The sequence below is a fragment of the Megalops cyprinoides genome, chromosome 24, assembly GCF_013368585.1.
Source record: "Megalops cyprinoides isolate fMegCyp1 chromosome 24, fMegCyp1.pri, whole genome shotgun sequence".
NCBI lineage: Eukaryota > Metazoa > Chordata > Actinopteri > Elopiformes > Megalopidae > Megalops > Megalops cyprinoides.
This window is the reverse complement of record NC_050606.1, coordinates 7,131,976-7,148,396: the sequence shown is the minus strand read 5'-3', so window position 1 is coordinate 7,148,396 and position 16,421 is coordinate 7,131,976. Positions and strand designations below refer to the sequence as shown.

The 16,421-nt window shown below is 44.8% G+C and overlaps 1 protein-coding gene across 1 annotated transcript in view; it reads left to right on the top strand.

The window, feature by feature from the left end:
- The window catches only part of LOC118771428 (laminin subunit alpha-3-like), an 83,999-nt gene that overhangs the window by 26,853 nt on the left and 40,725 nt on the right, over positions 1–16,421 (top strand). The window contains exons 8-23 of the mRNA XM_036519418.1: positions 465–583; positions 1,543–1,633; positions 2,888–3,019; positions 5,739–5,792; positions 6,424–6,471; positions 7,430–7,567; positions 8,378–8,512; positions 10,060–10,194; positions 10,410–10,544; positions 11,032–11,090; positions 11,597–11,696; positions 12,882–12,934; positions 13,362–13,467; positions 13,716–13,815; positions 14,275–14,431; positions 15,901–16,033. Coding sequence (XP_036375311.1) covers positions 465–583; positions 1,543–1,633; positions 2,888–3,019; positions 5,739–5,792; positions 6,424–6,471; positions 7,430–7,567; positions 8,378–8,512; positions 10,060–10,194; positions 10,410–10,544; positions 11,032–11,090; positions 11,597–11,696; positions 12,882–12,934; positions 13,362–13,467; positions 13,716–13,815; positions 14,275–14,431; positions 15,901–16,033 — 1,695 coding nt within the window. The remainder of the gene's footprint in view (positions 1–464; positions 584–1,542; positions 1,634–2,887; positions 3,020–5,738; positions 5,793–6,423; positions 6,472–7,429; positions 7,568–8,377; positions 8,513–10,059; positions 10,195–10,409; positions 10,545–11,031; positions 11,091–11,596; positions 11,697–12,881; positions 12,935–13,361; positions 13,468–13,715; positions 13,816–14,274; positions 14,432–15,900; positions 16,034–16,421) is intronic.

The following is a 16,421-nucleotide window of genomic DNA, read 5'->3' as shown; positions in this document are numbered from 1 at the left end:
AAGATTATTTATATTGGAGAAAATGCAGGAAGGACATATGGGAACTATTTTCTTAGCTGTAACTAAGATTAAGAAAAAATGCATTTGGGCCCCATTTGTCTGTAATGAAAGTGGCTTGTTTTTTTCTTGATACAAGTTTTTTCCTTATATTTTTCTTTCAATGCTTGAGCAAAAGTGTTTTGTCTTATGATGCTTACGAAAAGGCTATGTGTTCTCATGTTAAGACAAACACATGAGATCTGATGTTTAACTGTGACTACTGCGATTATCCTGTGTGTTTTGGTTCCTAACAATTCTTCATCAGTCTTGATTTAAGTCGGTCTCAAAATGAGAAAATAATAACATCACTCATTGCGGTGCATTGTCTCGTAGTGTGGCAGAGTAAGGCAAGTGTAGTGGAAGATTAAAGTTTTATTTTAGTGTGATTACCCTGCCTGTTTTTGGTTCCTGGGATTCTCCCTTAGCTTGCCAGTGTCATTCGCACGCCACCGACTGCTATTACGACCCGGAGGTGGAGCGCCGAGGGGCAAGTCTCAACATCTACGGCCAGTATGACGGAGGAGGCGTTTGCATCAACTGCCAGGTATGAGGCGATCGGTCGTGTCGGGGCTAATGCCCATGTTTCCTGTTACAGTACGCCAGGATTACATATCCCCCTGTGATATGCACGTAGGTCCCATCCTGCTTGTTTCTGGAGATATAATGCAATTATGGTAGATTGCAGTTCACATGCCAGGATTAGGCATCTCGAGGTTCCTGAGGTGCATGGACTGTTGCACTGAGTTGATCCTGTTCTCTCCTGGTTCGCTGGAATTTCTGAAATCATCTTTTTAAGTTTTGTAAACATCTGTGCTAGTGGATGTGACATTAAAGGCATGTGTGGACAAAAAATGTCTTGCAAGTCATTCTTTCTTTGACAGTTTATTGGATTCAGCCTCATACTGCCATTCAAGGGAAATTCCATTAAAAAAAATCTGAGACAATAACTGCTTACTGCTTAGTTATTTCTGGTAAAACAAGACATTTCTATGTACAATTTCCTGATATGTTCTCAAACAAATATCTTCTTAGTTTTATTTGTTTTCTAGATTATTATGGATAGTTTGTTCTTAAAGTGAGAAAATAAATGTAGCACTGAAGACAGAAAAGACTTGCAAGAAAGTGTCTTTTACAGTCAGAAAACAAAGATTTTTATTCCAGAATATTCTGTTAATGAAAAAGAGATTCATTTTTGTGTAACAATATAACTAATCCTTACCCTGAAACTTAATATGGATTTTTTGCTAATCATTACCTTTTAATTTGTAAGAATGAGCACTGTGGCTTACTGTCAAAGGCAAAGCCGCCAGAACACAAGTAAAAACAAGTCCACACCATTAACGGCATTTGAAACAGCATGCCCACAAATGACAGTGCTAGAGAAGTACCTGAGACTGTCTTGAACTCAAAAGGTCATTTTGAAAAAGTGAAAAGTGTATGTTGGAGAGGGGGGCGTGGATTGCTGATGAAGTGAAAGCTCGACCTGCTTGACCTCTCCCTCAGCACAACACTGCCGGGGTGAACTGTGAGCGCTGCGCCCCTGGATTCTATCGGCCCCACGGAGTCCGACCAGAGTCCCCCTACGCCTGCACGCGTAAGCCCCTCCCTATTTCCTCTTCCTCGCTCCTGATTGGCTCTTCTCTGCTCACCTTGGGGCACACTGACCTGCTGAAGCAAGTAGCCTGACTGGCCTCACTGTACATCATCTAGACCCAAACAATGACAAAACACTGTGTTTGGCTTTTTTGATTATTTGGAAGAGTTAGCAGAAACATACTGTGTTTTGAAGCACATGCCAACAGCACGCTAGCCTAGCAAATGCAGTAATGTTCACAATGCCTTCCAGTGTTTATTGATGCTTCTTGTTTATTGCTGTCGTGGCTTAGCGGAAAGGATCGTTACCACCAACACATTAGTCTTTAAATGTCTGCAGGGTAGGGTTTAACAAGCGCGGCTTCAGGTTCCAAAATGACAACCCCCCCCCACGCGAATCCCGATCATGCACGTTAAAAACATTACAGGGCCGAGAGACCGCCGCACAGTCACAGACCACAGACGCATGCACTTTGTCGTAACACGCTGCAGTCAGCCCTGCATTGTTTACATTGCAGACACGTTCAGTGAAGTATGTGGCGGTTGCTCGGTGCATCAATAGCTGCCAGCTGTGTTTGGTCTTTGAAAGGTGTTGGCATTTAGAGGCCAGGGCCCCGGCTTATAGGACTACCAGGCTGCTAACTCGATTAAAACGGATCAAACGCTGAAGCTGTTGACTTGTTTGAACGCAGACGGTGGGCACTCACCATTTTGTCGTGTCATTGCATCCAGCCAAATTGTCAGTATTTTACACATTTCTCATGACATCATTGGCCATGTTTTTTTTTTTTTTAGTTTGTTGTACCAGCATGCAGGGTCTTGCTCATCATAGCAGTCTAAATCTGTCGTTTTTATCTGAAGGTCTGCCTTCAAAGATACATTTTTGGTGATGGTTTTGATAAGGGCTTTTCATACTGAAATCACTATATCCAAAAGATGTCTGAGGAGACGTCATGAGATGAGATAAAAATGAGATGACCAGTGCTATTTTTGTTTGTGTGCCTGCATGTATTTGCATGTGCTTACACACATATACTTTGTGTGTGTGTGTGTGTGTGTGTGTATGTGTGTGTGTGTATGTGTGCGTGTGTGTGTGCGTGTGTGTATGTGTGTGTGCGAATGTGTGCATGTGCATGCCTGTGTGTGTGTGTGTGCGTGCGTGTATGTGTGCGTGCATGCGTGTGTGTGCGCATGCGTGCGTGTGTGTGTACGTGTGTGTATGTGCGTGGATGTGTGTGTGTTTGTGCGTGCGCAGCCTGCAGGTGTGATCCCAGGACCACAGCCGGTTGTGAGGATGGCTCGGGACGCTGCTTCTGCAGGCCCAATTTCAGCGGGGACAACTGTGACCGCTGCGCAGACGGTTACTATGGATTTCCACAGTGCATCGGTACGTATCCCGTTATAACAGAGGGCAGGATAGACAGCTGGAGTTGTCCTAGACTCTAGACTCTCTACTTTGAAATTATCTGCAGGATCTGAAATGCTCATTTGAAGTCTCCATGTGGGCTAGGCCTTCATCAGATATGCCAGGTGTAATTCACTTGAAAAAAAATAACACCAAAAGGCAAAATGCATGCACTACTGGTTGTAAACTGAATGAGTAAAAACAATGACTGCCAGATGGACTGACTAACAGACAGACTGACTGACCAAATGACTGGCTGACTGGCCTTTTAACTAAATTACTGACTAATTGAGTGACTGGCAAGCTGGCATTTTAACTGTTTTACTGACCGGATGAATGACTGGCTAGTTGGCCTTTTGACTGAATTTCTTTCTGACTGACTCCCTGGTAAGCTGATTTAACTCACTGGCACATAGATATAACACCTCTGGCGGCAGGGCCACCATCAGGCAGTGACCTTACCAGCCATGAATGATTCTCGGTGAACGGTCACTCATTGTCCACCTGAAATGAGGATTTGTCAGAATGTGCTCCAATCAAAGACAGCGTCAGTATATGGTAGCAGGCAGGGCAGGGAGGCGTTTACAATCAAAACAGACTTGCTTTCTCTTTAAAACAACAACCCAACAGAATGTTTGTGCTTCTGCTAAACATAGCCTCACTGTCTATGTCTGCTGGCGCCCCAAAACGATATACTTTGTGTTTGTGTACATTGTCAACATGATCAGACATTAATCAGTAGCACTGCCGTGAGCAGTAAATCAGGATAGTCATTTTCTTCCCCTCCTGAGAGTATGTTATTTTCTTGTTTGTTTAACTTGCTGGGAAGGCATTTGAATAGACACACTGTGCATGCCCACTCTGCTGGTCCCAGGACTACATTTTTAGGTACAGCGAATGGTGTTTTATGAGTACCCTGTATAGTGCTGACAATAACTAAGAATAACACATGTCCCTGAGTGAGCCCCCCGGTCCCCACACCAAATCTTCAATGTCACATGCTAGAAGGGCACAGAGAGTTGTTCTGCGAGAACATGCAACCAAGGTGAAGGGTTTGGTTGGATGTGTTGAACACGAATAAATCTGCTTTGTAAGGCTTGTTCACCAGGTATGTGCTGGGTTGTCCAACCAAACATTTTCCCAGGGGCTCATTTTTGCCATGCTTATCACACAGAATAAAAATAAGATGAACAGTGTGTGTGTCATATGTATAATTACAGAACAGTCCAAAAACACATACATAAAGGAATAAATAAGCAATAAATACATCATTATATATGACAAATGATTATAACATTGATTGGAATGAGAGTGTGAATGCCTGAATGGGAAACCCATGAGAGCACAAACACATATACAGACATAGTTACAGTACTGAGAGGAAATGTAGGGAAAAAACACAACACTGACAGTGGTTTATAGGGGCCCATGAGATGGTCCCAAAGTATACAGTCACTATCTGTGTGCCAGACCAAGCATGAGCCTCCTCTGGAGCAGCAGTGACGTAACATTTTCCCTCCCTTATTTGGGCTGTAACGGAGGTAGCGTCTCTCTCTCTCTCTCATGATGAACTGATGGAAACTGAAAACTCAGTGGCCTTTTCCTATTCCTGTGTCCACGGATCGTGGTATACTAGGTCAGGCCCGGCGCTATGGGGGTGCTTAGGAGTGCATTGCACCCCCCACACAGACCTTAGTGCACCCCCAGTTGTCTCCCTACATCCTGATGTTTACATAGTGTTTATGACTTTTTGTGCCCCCCTTTGATTTGAAATTGGACCCCTCTGTATTTTCTCCTGGTGCTGAGCTTGCAGTAAGCACAGATGGATCAGTTTCAAAATAGAAACTATAGAGATGGAATAGAATAGAAACTATATATAATGTAATACTGCAATATTATATAATTTAATATATAGTGTAATATTATCTTATTGTACTATGTTACTATATTTTGTAAGTTATTGATCCTTAAAATAGTAATTGTTTTGATTCTGTTTTTAGAAATGATGGTGCAAAAAAAAAAAAACAGCAGAGCTACAAACTTTCTAGGTGAATTCCCACCTAGCTGAAGCAATGGCTGTTATTTTAAGTCTTTAGTCCCGTGTTTCCCAACCCTGCTCCTGGAGGCACACTGTCCTGCATATCTTCTATGTATCCTTGCTGCTTGACAAAATCAGGTGTGCTCAGCTAATCAAAAGTGCCACTGATGAGTTCAGTCAGGTAGGTAGAGCAGGGATAGATAGAAGATATGCAGGACGGTGTGCCTTCAGGAGCAGGGTTGGGAAACGCTGCTTTAGTCTATGACTGTCCTTAACTGTGCAGGGGAACCACCAGAGAATGCTAATCTGTTTCTGAGATTTTCATCTAAGTGTATGAGATCATCATATGGCCACCATTACGGGGAGATAAAACTGAGTGACTCACTGTAGTACTTGTGTGTGCCTCTTGTGTTCTTTTCCATCCTCATCACATCTCTTTGTCTCTCTGTATCTCTCTTTTCTTGTTTTCTCTCCTTCTCTTTCTCTCTCTCTCGCTCTCTCTGACTCTCTCTTTCCCTCATACTCACACTGCACTCTCTCTCTCTCCCTCACACTCACACTGTGTTTAGCATTGTTAGCATTATTCATTCTGCCGCTGAAGCGATGCTCTGAATGATCACCATATGTGGGTTTTAAAGTTGATGTTCCCCCTCCTGTCATTAGCGTATCCTGCCCCCGTTACGTCGACAACCAAATCCCCTGCAGGAGATATCAAGGGTAAGTGTGTCTGACAGTGCACAGCACACACATTGCATGGCCACTCCTGCAACTTTCACTGACGCTCACCCTCTCGTTGACTGTCTGCCTTGTAGCTGAGGCATTATTTAAAGGCACCTAGATGGGGTGGTGGAAAAGAAAACCAAGGGAAAGTGTTTGGTTGGACGTGCAAGCGTGTATAAATCGGAGCAGCCACCGCAAACCGGTGCGTGTCACAGCACGTCCAACTAAATGCTCACCTGGGTTTTATTATTCAAACGCTTTTCAACTTCTTCACTAAAGTTTAGGCCATGGTCCAATTAGATGTATACGTGCGCCTGATGTCTCGAGGATAATTGGATGACAGCAGTGCTCAGTTTAACCATTAAACTGTGATTGCCGATGGCTTACAGAGGTGTGATACAGAACATTGCCATTAATGTGTGCATGTCTTTGTGTGAAGCTGTAACTGAGGAAGAAAGTAAAGTGATATTGATGCTTTGGGCAGGGGGGTGGGGTCATGTCCCTGTTCCAGAGATAGCGTGAGTCACTTAGTCCTAGCTACTCAGATTATACCTCCCATTAAGATTTTTTTTTTTTTTTTTGTGCTGACACAAGTGAACATCTCACTGTGCCTGTCTCCACCCCTCAGACCCTGACACCTGCCCTGCGGGATATTTCGGACCACCCAACTGCCAGCGTAAGTCCATGCCAACGGCTGCTCTGGCTTGCGTGCTCAAAATTTGTCCGAGCCTGTCAATTAACTGCCGCCTTATCCCGGCCAAACGTCGGTCTTTGTTAGGCTTTCGGGTATCATGTACTTCTCCGGGTATCATGTACTTCTCCGACCCCAGTTAAAGCTCTCTTCTTGATATTGTGGCCAGAGGAGCTGTTTAAACCTCGACAGCTTTGTTTGCTTGGTACAGATTAACCAAATATGGTGACTTTTTAGCCAGGAATGATTTTCTTAATTCGCATTGTTTCCAGATGAGTGAGGTCTGGGTCACGATTGCACGGTACTGCAATAGAGACAACTGGAAAAATTCCTCTCAAATTAAATCAGGTTTTTTCCCCCTCTCCGGTTAGGTTTAAAGCAGTAGCCGGTTGGACAAAGACCAACTTTAAAGACAGCTGTTTTCATTTTGTGGGCAGTATGAGTGGTGCCATTTTATCTTGCATTATTTTTTAATATTTCCATGCATTCTTCTAGTGCCTTTATGGGGGTATTTATATTTTGTTTATGTTTTATATACATCTGGATAGGATAGGGTATTGAAAGAATATTGTTAGTATTTCATAACATGCGGTTACGTAGAATGGCATAGTTGAGTAAATACAAGTGGGGAAATATCCTTCTGTTTTCCTTGTCTGCTGTGTCCTTGTCATTCCTGTGTATTTCTTTTTTGTGTGCTGTGTTTTTTTTTTCCTCCACAATGTATGCAGTATGATATATATCCTGTTGTTTCAGTGCTTGTTCGTCAGAACTGTGTGTGTGTATGTCTGTGTGTGTGTGTGTGTGTGCACATGTGTGTGTGTGTGTGTATTTCTGTTTTCCAACTATCTTTGACCTGTTTTAAATGCAGGTTGTGTCATGTGCGTTGTGTGTGATGTAAGTCTCTCTTTCTTTCTTATTTTTTCCCTCTCTGTTGTCCACCCAGCATGCCAGTGTGGAGGCCCAGGGGTGGCGGACTGGGTGTGCGACGGCCGAACGGGGAACTGCAGGTGTCGCCCCGGGTTCCAGGGCAGATTCTGTGACCGCTGCACCCCGGGAAACTTCAACTACCCCAACTGCCAAGGTAAAAAGGGGGCGTGGCCAGCTGAAAAGGAGGAAGCAGGGCCAGTCTGGGTGTGGCCGTGTCATGCCGTGCTCTGTCCCCGCTAACGCTGGAGCTCGCCTTCCCATGAGGTCATTGGTCAGCTAACTGGAATGTGGCGAACACTCACACCGTTGCACTGTGTCGGTGAGGGAGGGGGGCTCTATTAATAGCATTAGCTTCCCTCTGCCAGTGTTCTTACTGCTCTGGGCATTGGAAGGGAAGTCCCAACAACAGAGTGTTTGACCTTTATTTTCACAAAATGAAAGGTTCTCGGTCCTCCCCAGCCGAAATCGTTAGTTTTTTTTCGTTGTTTGTTGGGGGGAATGTGGATGAACAGTTGGGGGCATTCAGCGCGGGAGTGACACGACCGAGGAAGAATTTCATTTATGACCTTTGGAGCGGTTTTCAGGACTGGGCAGAGGCTGTGCAAACAATTAGAGCAGTCTGCTGATCCATGCGAGAGTGAGCAGCCTGGGGTGGGGGGGGGTGGGGGTGGGTTGGCTTTTGTCTCAGCAGACTCTGGGCGTGGTCGGAAGCCGGCGGGGTTAAACATTACGCCACGGTCAAACAGAAGGATGCGTCAGTCAGCGGTCTCTGATTGTTCCCTCACTATCAGACGAACCCAGAGCTACTGAGCGGGGTGAAGTGCGGTAATCTAGAAACCGCGCTCCTGGAAATAGCCCCCAGGAGTACCGTTGGAGTCGGCTCGCCCCGAGTACGTCGCCTTTTGTGCATTTCCTGTGCACCCGGTGTCCCTGAGCGCGCTCTGTCCTTTCCCGTCCTGCCCAGGGTGTCCGTGCCACCCCGAGGGGACGCTCAGGGAGGTGTGCGACGCGTCGGGACGGTGCCTGTGCCGTCCGGAGGTGGAGGGGCCGCAGTGTGACCGCTGTCGCCCGGGATACCACTCCTTCCCGAACTGTCAGGGTGAGCAGCTCGGATCCGCCCTCTTCCTGTTCTGTCATCCACATTGCGCACAGTGCAAATCCAATATGACATGGCAGCTCTTTCACAAGTCATGTAAAAGGCTCTTTGGACTCCCCACGGGAAATAAAATGATATCTCACCTCACAGCTATCATTTAACATGTATTATCTAACTGCAGCTAGAGAATAGATGTAAAATATTGAAAATAGTCAAGAAATAGTTGATTAAAAAAACCTAAGAAATGCCCCAAGTCAGTAGCTGTTTCAAGGCTTATGAGTGCATATCCAAACAAACAATAACTGGGTTTCACTTACTGTAACCTAAGGTGACACTTTGTGAAAAAATGGACTAGCTGGAGATAGGAAGCTTTTGTCAGAGTTACAAATGACCTGTTATGGAAAAATAATATTGAGATTTCAGTATGACACCGTTTTAAACGTGTAAAGGTTGAATGCTACTCGGATATCACCAAGGCTAAGTAGGCCACAACGATACAGATACAGTCCAACAGTGTGGACTCAGTCCCTAGTGCCATATCAAGGAATCATGAACAGGAGTTATGAATAACAGCTTCTGTACACGTGAGCAAGGTACATAACCTGAACCACTCCCCTAAATATCCAGCTTTAAAAAAGATAATAGTCAAAAATGCAATCACTCTGTAGAAGCATGCCAGATAAGGAAATGATAATGATAGCAAAAGAAGGCAAAACTCAGGGGGATTCAGTTAAAGGTCAAAACAGTTTAGCCCTAAGAGAGTAAGAAATTGAAGGTCATGTTAACTTTTAAGTTGTTTAGTCAGAGCTTTCAGTTTATGGCAGCATGAGGTCAGGGGAAAACGTTGCAACACCTCTGAGCTGCCCCTTTGAGCAACCTAATTAAATAACGGCAAAGATCTGACACGTAGCCGAGAATGGGAGGAGACACCACACAGAAACAAATAGTTGTTAAATCCTTAGTTACTGGATCGGTGCCATACCAGTTCTAGTTGCTTTTTTTTTTTCATCAAAGCCAGCATTTGTCCACAACGTACTCTAAAACTATTCCTGGAAAACTACTGTGAACAAGTTAATCGCACATAAATGTACTGGGAACCTGGCCATCTGTCCAGATGCATGAGAATCAAATTCTGCATGTGGCAGAGTCCAAAGGTAATGAGCGTCTGCATGTACTGGGTTCTGATCTCCTTTTGTGATTACATCACTGACCAGCTCGTAATGGGACCTCATTTTACATGAGAAGCGATAGTTGGAAGTGTGCTGCCAATTTTGATTTCCAGTGTGCCTCATAACTGTAGCAATGTTTTTGCCAGAAAAATATTTTAGAGTCTATATCCAGGATCCGACTGATTGGTTGATTCAAACAAGCAGGCCCCTGGTTCACAGGTCACCCAACGTGCACACAGAACCTCACAGAGGTCACATAGACAACAGCAGTTACAGTGTCTGCTGTTATTCCTGTCATTCAGCCTCTTAATTTTTGAAATGTCCACCCAAGCATTAGGAACTCTACCCACGATCCTCTGCTCTCTCCTCCCCTTCACTCAGTCTGCCGATGTGACGGAGTGGGCGTGGCCGACAGGGTCTGTGGCCCCGGAGGCGAGTGCAAGTGCCACAGCAACTACGCAGGACGCCAGTGTGAACGCTGTGCCACTGGTTACTATGGCTACCCCAACTGTGCAGGTGACCCGCTTTACTTTCATACCAGCTTCACCTGTGTGTTACTCACACTGTTCTTGCTATTACTATATAGATCTATGTAACCACATCTGCCTAAAAGCTCTCTGCCTTTTTTCAGTGGGTGTGCTTATTTAGTTTGCCACGTGAGGTATGTTTTATAACAGTGTTATAACAGTGGGGGTGATGTTTAAGCAGCGGTGCCCCCTCTCTGTCCCCAGCCTGTCAATGCTCTCGGGAGGGCTCCTACGATGTGTCATGTGACCCGGCCTCTGGGCAGTGTCAGTGTCGGCCCGGCGTTTCGGGACAGCGCTGTGACCAATGCACCCAGGGGGGCCGATTCCCCCAGTGCGGAGGTACCGAGTGGATATTTGCATTCTTTATTTATCTAGTCAGGCAGTCAGTCAGTCACCTGGTCGGCCGATTGTCGTATCCAGAGCAACTTAAAAAGCCATAATGGTAAAACAAATTAAATGCATTTGATAGGGCTAACAGAAACAGCAGGTAAATAGAAACAGTACAGAATAAGCTGTGATGAAGAATTTGGCTGAAAGATGCTGCTAAAATGTAAACATACTACAATAATAATTAACTTTAAAATATTTTATATTTGAATAATATGATATAATATAATATAGTATAATAATATAAATTTATTCAAACTATAGAATACACATAGTGCCTTACTCATAATGCAGTTACCCTTGATAGCCACATACCTATATCATGCTGTTAGGTAAAAAGAGTCTAATAGCATGTATTCAGTCATAGGATGTTGTGTGGAAGTCATTTTCCATGTATGCCACAGAATCAGCCCTAATTGAGATTTCTTTTCCATTTTAGTGCCTGAAAGCCAGTGTAATCCTGTGGGCACAGACCTGAGAAGAGTGGACCCAAATTCAGTAAGCAGCTTCTCTGTGCTTTGACTGTGTCCTGTTGCTGCAAGCTTAGTTTAATATGAGGAAATTAGCTGTGCGTGTGCATTTTCGCGTTGATAATTCCTTGACATTCAGGAGGAAGGCGGGTTTTTCCTGTTGGAAGTGATACGGTGTGTAATCAAAAGGGGAAAACAGGCTTCCTTCCTTTAGAAAAAAAACCCAGCTTGACATATTGAACCTCAGTTGACTCTTTTTCTTTCATTCATTTAGCTGAGTGCGATATTATGTTGAAAATGTTCTCCCTACTGTTTTATGATTTTCCAGAAGATCTTAAAAAAAAAGTCACAAAAATCACACAGGTTGAACATATTTTGCCATTCCTCTTTACAAGTTCCGGTTTATGCATCAAGGTTATTCGGGTCATAACTTTATAGATGGAGGAAAAATGAAACACGAGGCCATTACTACACAAGTTATTTCACTGCAGACCTAAACTGTCTGGTAAGTGACTTCCTGTTGTGTTGATACAGGGCTTCTGCCCTTGTCTGCCGGATGTAGAAGGCCCCCTCTGTGACAGATGCAAGCCTCTCTTTTGGAACCTGTCCCCTGAGAATCCCAACGGCTGCACAGGTAAGCCCATCTACCGGAGCTTAGAATCTTAGTCTTTAGAACCCTACTGTTGCATAGACCAGTCTGCTCCAGTTTGGAGCCTGAGTCTTTAGAACAGAACAGCTGCTTGGGCCTACCAATTGGAAATTAGAGTCTGCATCTTTATGACCTGCAACAGGTCCATCGTAAAGCCCAATCATTTAGAATATGGACAGTGGGTCCTTAGAACCCCGATGGCTTCATTGCCTTTCCACCAGAACCTGGAAAAGCTGGTAAGCCACAGCTGAGCTGCAGGGAGCTTTGAATTTCTCTGACAATGCTGTGCTTGTTTTATATTTTCTACACTTTGTTATTTTCACATTTTACAGCTTCCAGCACAATTCACAAATGAAAGCAAAAAAGATTAGGTTGGGTTGTTGGTTTTTTTTGCACCCACTCTCTCATTATGATGCAGCACCTGCTTGTCGCAAATCGCAAACTCCACGTTTTCAGCAGATTCCAATAACCCACTGGCAAACTCCAGAGCTGCTGGCATTGCAAACAGGCAAATGCTTTAGTCTAATCCCTCCTTGTCTCCATCTGCATTGCACTCGGGCCTTCGTGGACTCCACCTCGTTTCTCTTTCCCTGGGGTTTTCCGTTAAACGCATATCTGCGCTGTGTGCGAGCCGCGTAGGTGTCGGGAGTGACATTTGAGCCGCTGTACTCGTCAGTCAGGAGCGTAAATCAGCATGGGGGCCAGCTCTGCTCTGACAGCTTGGGCAGGACCAGGCAGGAGAGGTATGGGCTCTACGGGCAAAAGGGTGAAGGCCGGCCTGTCCACTCCACCCCCGCCAAAAAGCGCGGACCCGGCTCTCTTCAGCACCCCGCGGCGAACAACCTCGGCCTTTGTCTGAGTATCTGTATAAAGTTACAGCCCTCCTGCAAGAATGTTATCAGCGCCAGGCCTGCCAGGAGAATATATGGAGAGAGAGGGAGGAAAAGCCCTCTTAATATTCTAAGAATGCGTTTGTTTCTGGCCGCATCGAAAGCTCGACAGCGAGGCTGTTTGCGGCTTTGATCTTGCGGCCTGTAAATCGGCTCTGAAACGTGCAGAATTTTGTCCGTGTAAAAGAGCAAAGCTCCTGTGCTTCTAGTGGTCATTGCTCTCTCACGCGTTCTCTCTCCCTCTCTGTCTCTTTCTATCTCTATCTGTTCTTCACCACAGAGTGCCTTTGTGATGGAAAAGGTACGCTTAGTGGAGTCGGGGAATGCAAACAGGTGAGAATCTGAAACTGAGTAATAACCCCTTCACATTTTAATGAGGTCGATTTATATGACATTAAAAAATGGTGCTGAAATAAAATCTTCATGCAGTGTTGTTCATATTCCATTGGTTTATAAATGTGATGAATAATATTGTGTCTTTACTGTGAACAACATCAAAATGATTTAACTCAAACTCACCTTAAAGCAATTATGTGATAGTCATCATGCCATTGCTTTATTATGATCTTCTGTGTTACACCATTATTATCTATTTGATTAGCGGCTTGACTTTTTAACTTGCATTTTTACATGCTACCCAATTAGGCAGGTGGATATTTAGAAAAACAGTCCAGGTTAAGTTCACCGCTCAAGGTTACAACCACAGATTTCATCTTACAAGTCAAGTTCCCTCGTTGCTCTGTCTCAATGCCTGTGTTAGGAGAATGGTGAGTGCTACTGTAAGCCAAATACCTGCGACCATACCTGCAACACATGTAAGGAGGGCTACTACCTGCTGCAGAAGAAGAACTATTTTGGCTGCCAAGGTGAGCTCCTTTTGGAGTAATAAGTAATGTTTAATGAGCGATCTCACACCCTATGTAAACAAAGGTGCCAGCAGTTCTGGCTAATTTCTGTTCAGTTCATATGTGCAAGTTCTTAGGAGTTTCTTCCTTTAGATGGGTGTGTATGGCACGTTATATTACCTGTGTGGACCGTGTTATGGATAAAAAGTCATTAAAAGGATTAAGTGTACACAGGGCTGTACATCACACCTGTACTCTCTTGCTGATAGGCTGCCAGTGTGACGTGGGCGGGGCTGTGAGCCCAGGCTGTAGCGAACCATCAGGACAGTGTCAGTGCCGCAAACATGTGGAGGGGCGCACCTGCACCCAGTAAGGAGTGGAGGGGGAAGGGGGTTCATGACAATGATGATGATGATGATGATGATGATGATTATTATGAAATACTTCGGACATGTATTCATACCTAATGCAGACGCTGTGGCTAAAAGTCACATTCTTTCATCTCCACACCACAGTGCAGCTCAGATTCCATCCAGTCATCTCAAGTGCCCGCTTTGTTGTCAGATCAGTTCATTTGAGAGCTCCGGGGGGCGTTTGCAGAGGAGAGGTCCACAGTGTTAAAAGTATGGTGTGCTGAAATGCAATGCGCCTCTGATAAAGAAACCTCTATCAAAGCGGCACGACGCTGTAGGCGGTGCAGCACACAGGGGCTCCTACAATTGTTCCTGACAATTAGAGTATAAAGGAGACTGAAAGAGTGGGTCTCTCCTGCTCTTTCCCTCTGCACCGCTCCTTCTTCCCCTCCCTCCCTTCCTCCCTACCTCCCAGACCGGAGACGAACTTTTATTTCCCTGACCTCCATCATATGAAATACGAGGTGGAGGATGGCATCACCCCTAACGGCAGGCCCGTACGCTTTGGGTACGACCCAAAGGAGTTTCCAGACTTTAGCTGGAGGGGCTACGCCACCATGTCCCCTGCTCAGGTGAGTCATGTTCACCTGTTCACCCACCCCTCACCCATCCACGCACTCACCCACACATGTCACTCATTGGTCTGCCGTGAAGTTCGTCCAGTTCGCTCCCCTTTCTGCCTTCCTGTTTCTGTGGCTGTGTGTTGAAATCCAATCAGAGCGTCATGGCACCCAGTGGCCTCTCAGGTGAGGCGGTGTGGAAACGCATGGCCTGTAGAAACGCCGTTAGCACAAAAGCGTGGGTGCAAGACTCAGCAGGTTTAGAGTATTCATTTCCACGAGCAATTCATTACTGCAGAACTCAATCCCGCCACTCAAAAAAGGAAAAGGGCTGCCTTCTAATGAAAAAGAGGAATAAGTTAACATCAGTCAAAACAAGAAACAAGCCGCAAATATAGTCATTACATTCTTTTGTTTTTCTTTCATTCTGTCATGTAATTTTTTTTTTACTATGTATATACTACACTGGGAAATATGTTTGTAATTGCTTTGATGTACTGTTTTATACATTTGCTGTAGAAAATATCTTGTTATTAGTTCTGATTAGTTGAAACAACCTTTTCTGTGTACAGTGTGTTAATGAAATCCTTGTGTTGTGTATTATGTGCTGTGAGGTGTGGTCACATTCCTTTGTGGTGGTTTCATTTTCTGTATTGCTTCACAACTGGCTTTTTGTTTTTCTGGGTGGTTGGTAAGCCTTGATACAAAGCCCTTATGGAAAAGTAATAAGCACACATGGTTTCAAATGAGAGGTCAACAACTCAAGCACAGAATTAATAACATGTAACCATTAATGACATGCATGTATTCAAAAATAAATGTATTATAACATTTATATTACACATGTAATATTTTTTGTTTTCTAGAGGCTACTATATTTTTATTGTGCTTAGGATCACTGTGAATAATCAAAGATAATAATAAATCTGAACAGGAAAACTGTACTGAAAAACAGTACAGTTCAAAGGTATATGTATACACTCATATATACATGCATACATACACACACATATATTCACACATGTATAGACACATATATAAACATATGTATATATACGCACACATGTATATATGCAGTTTTTCATAAGGGAAGGTTTGTACTTTTTCTCTGGGTCCTAACGCTGTCTGTTCTCAGCCAGAGGTGGTCCTGTCACTCAATGTGGCTCGTCCCGGCCCCCACCACATTGTATTGCATTACTCCACCCCTTCCCCCCACCGTGGGGCAGTGAGAGGCAGGATATTGATCCTTGACGAGGCTCATTTTCCTTCTTGCTGTGACTGTAAGTGACGGTGTCATGGCCTGCTCTCTCACCGCCAAAAATACCCCCCCTTGTGCTTGGCCCGTGGCTCACCGCCCTCCCTCTCCCCTCTTGCCCCCTTGTCCTGTCGCATGGCCCGCCCCGCTGTCTCCTCCAAAGACCCGCCTAACCTCCCATCCGCCTCGGCCGTAAGCTGTCTGTCGGCTTCCCCCCCTCTTGCAGAGTGAAGTCAGAGTAACAGTGCATGTGGACGAGAGAAAGCACTCTTTGTTCCGCGTGGTCCTGCGCTTCGCTAACCCCAGCGGCGAGACTGTGACCGGTCGCGTCACTGCCTCCCTAGTCCGGGGTGCCGAAGGTAAGGCTCAGCCAGCCCCCGAAAAACCGGCAGGAGGAGGGGTCATGGCCCTCGTAGATATTATCTTTCCTGTGGACAAGGTTTGCCTGATGTCAGTCCAATATAACATTACATTATTGTCATTTAGCAGACACTCTTACTCAGTATGACTTACATAGATTACAGTTTTACATGTTACCCATTTGTACGGCTGGATATTTACCGAGGCAATTTTGGGTTAAGTACCTTGCCCAAGGGTACAGCAGCAGTGCCCTAATGGGGAATCAAACCAGCAACCTTTTGGTTACGAGTCCTTACCAGTATACTACGCTGCTGCCCCTATTTGACACGCTTTGCATTTTCTTTTTAATTTTATTTTGAAATGAATCACACACCTCTAATTTAAATA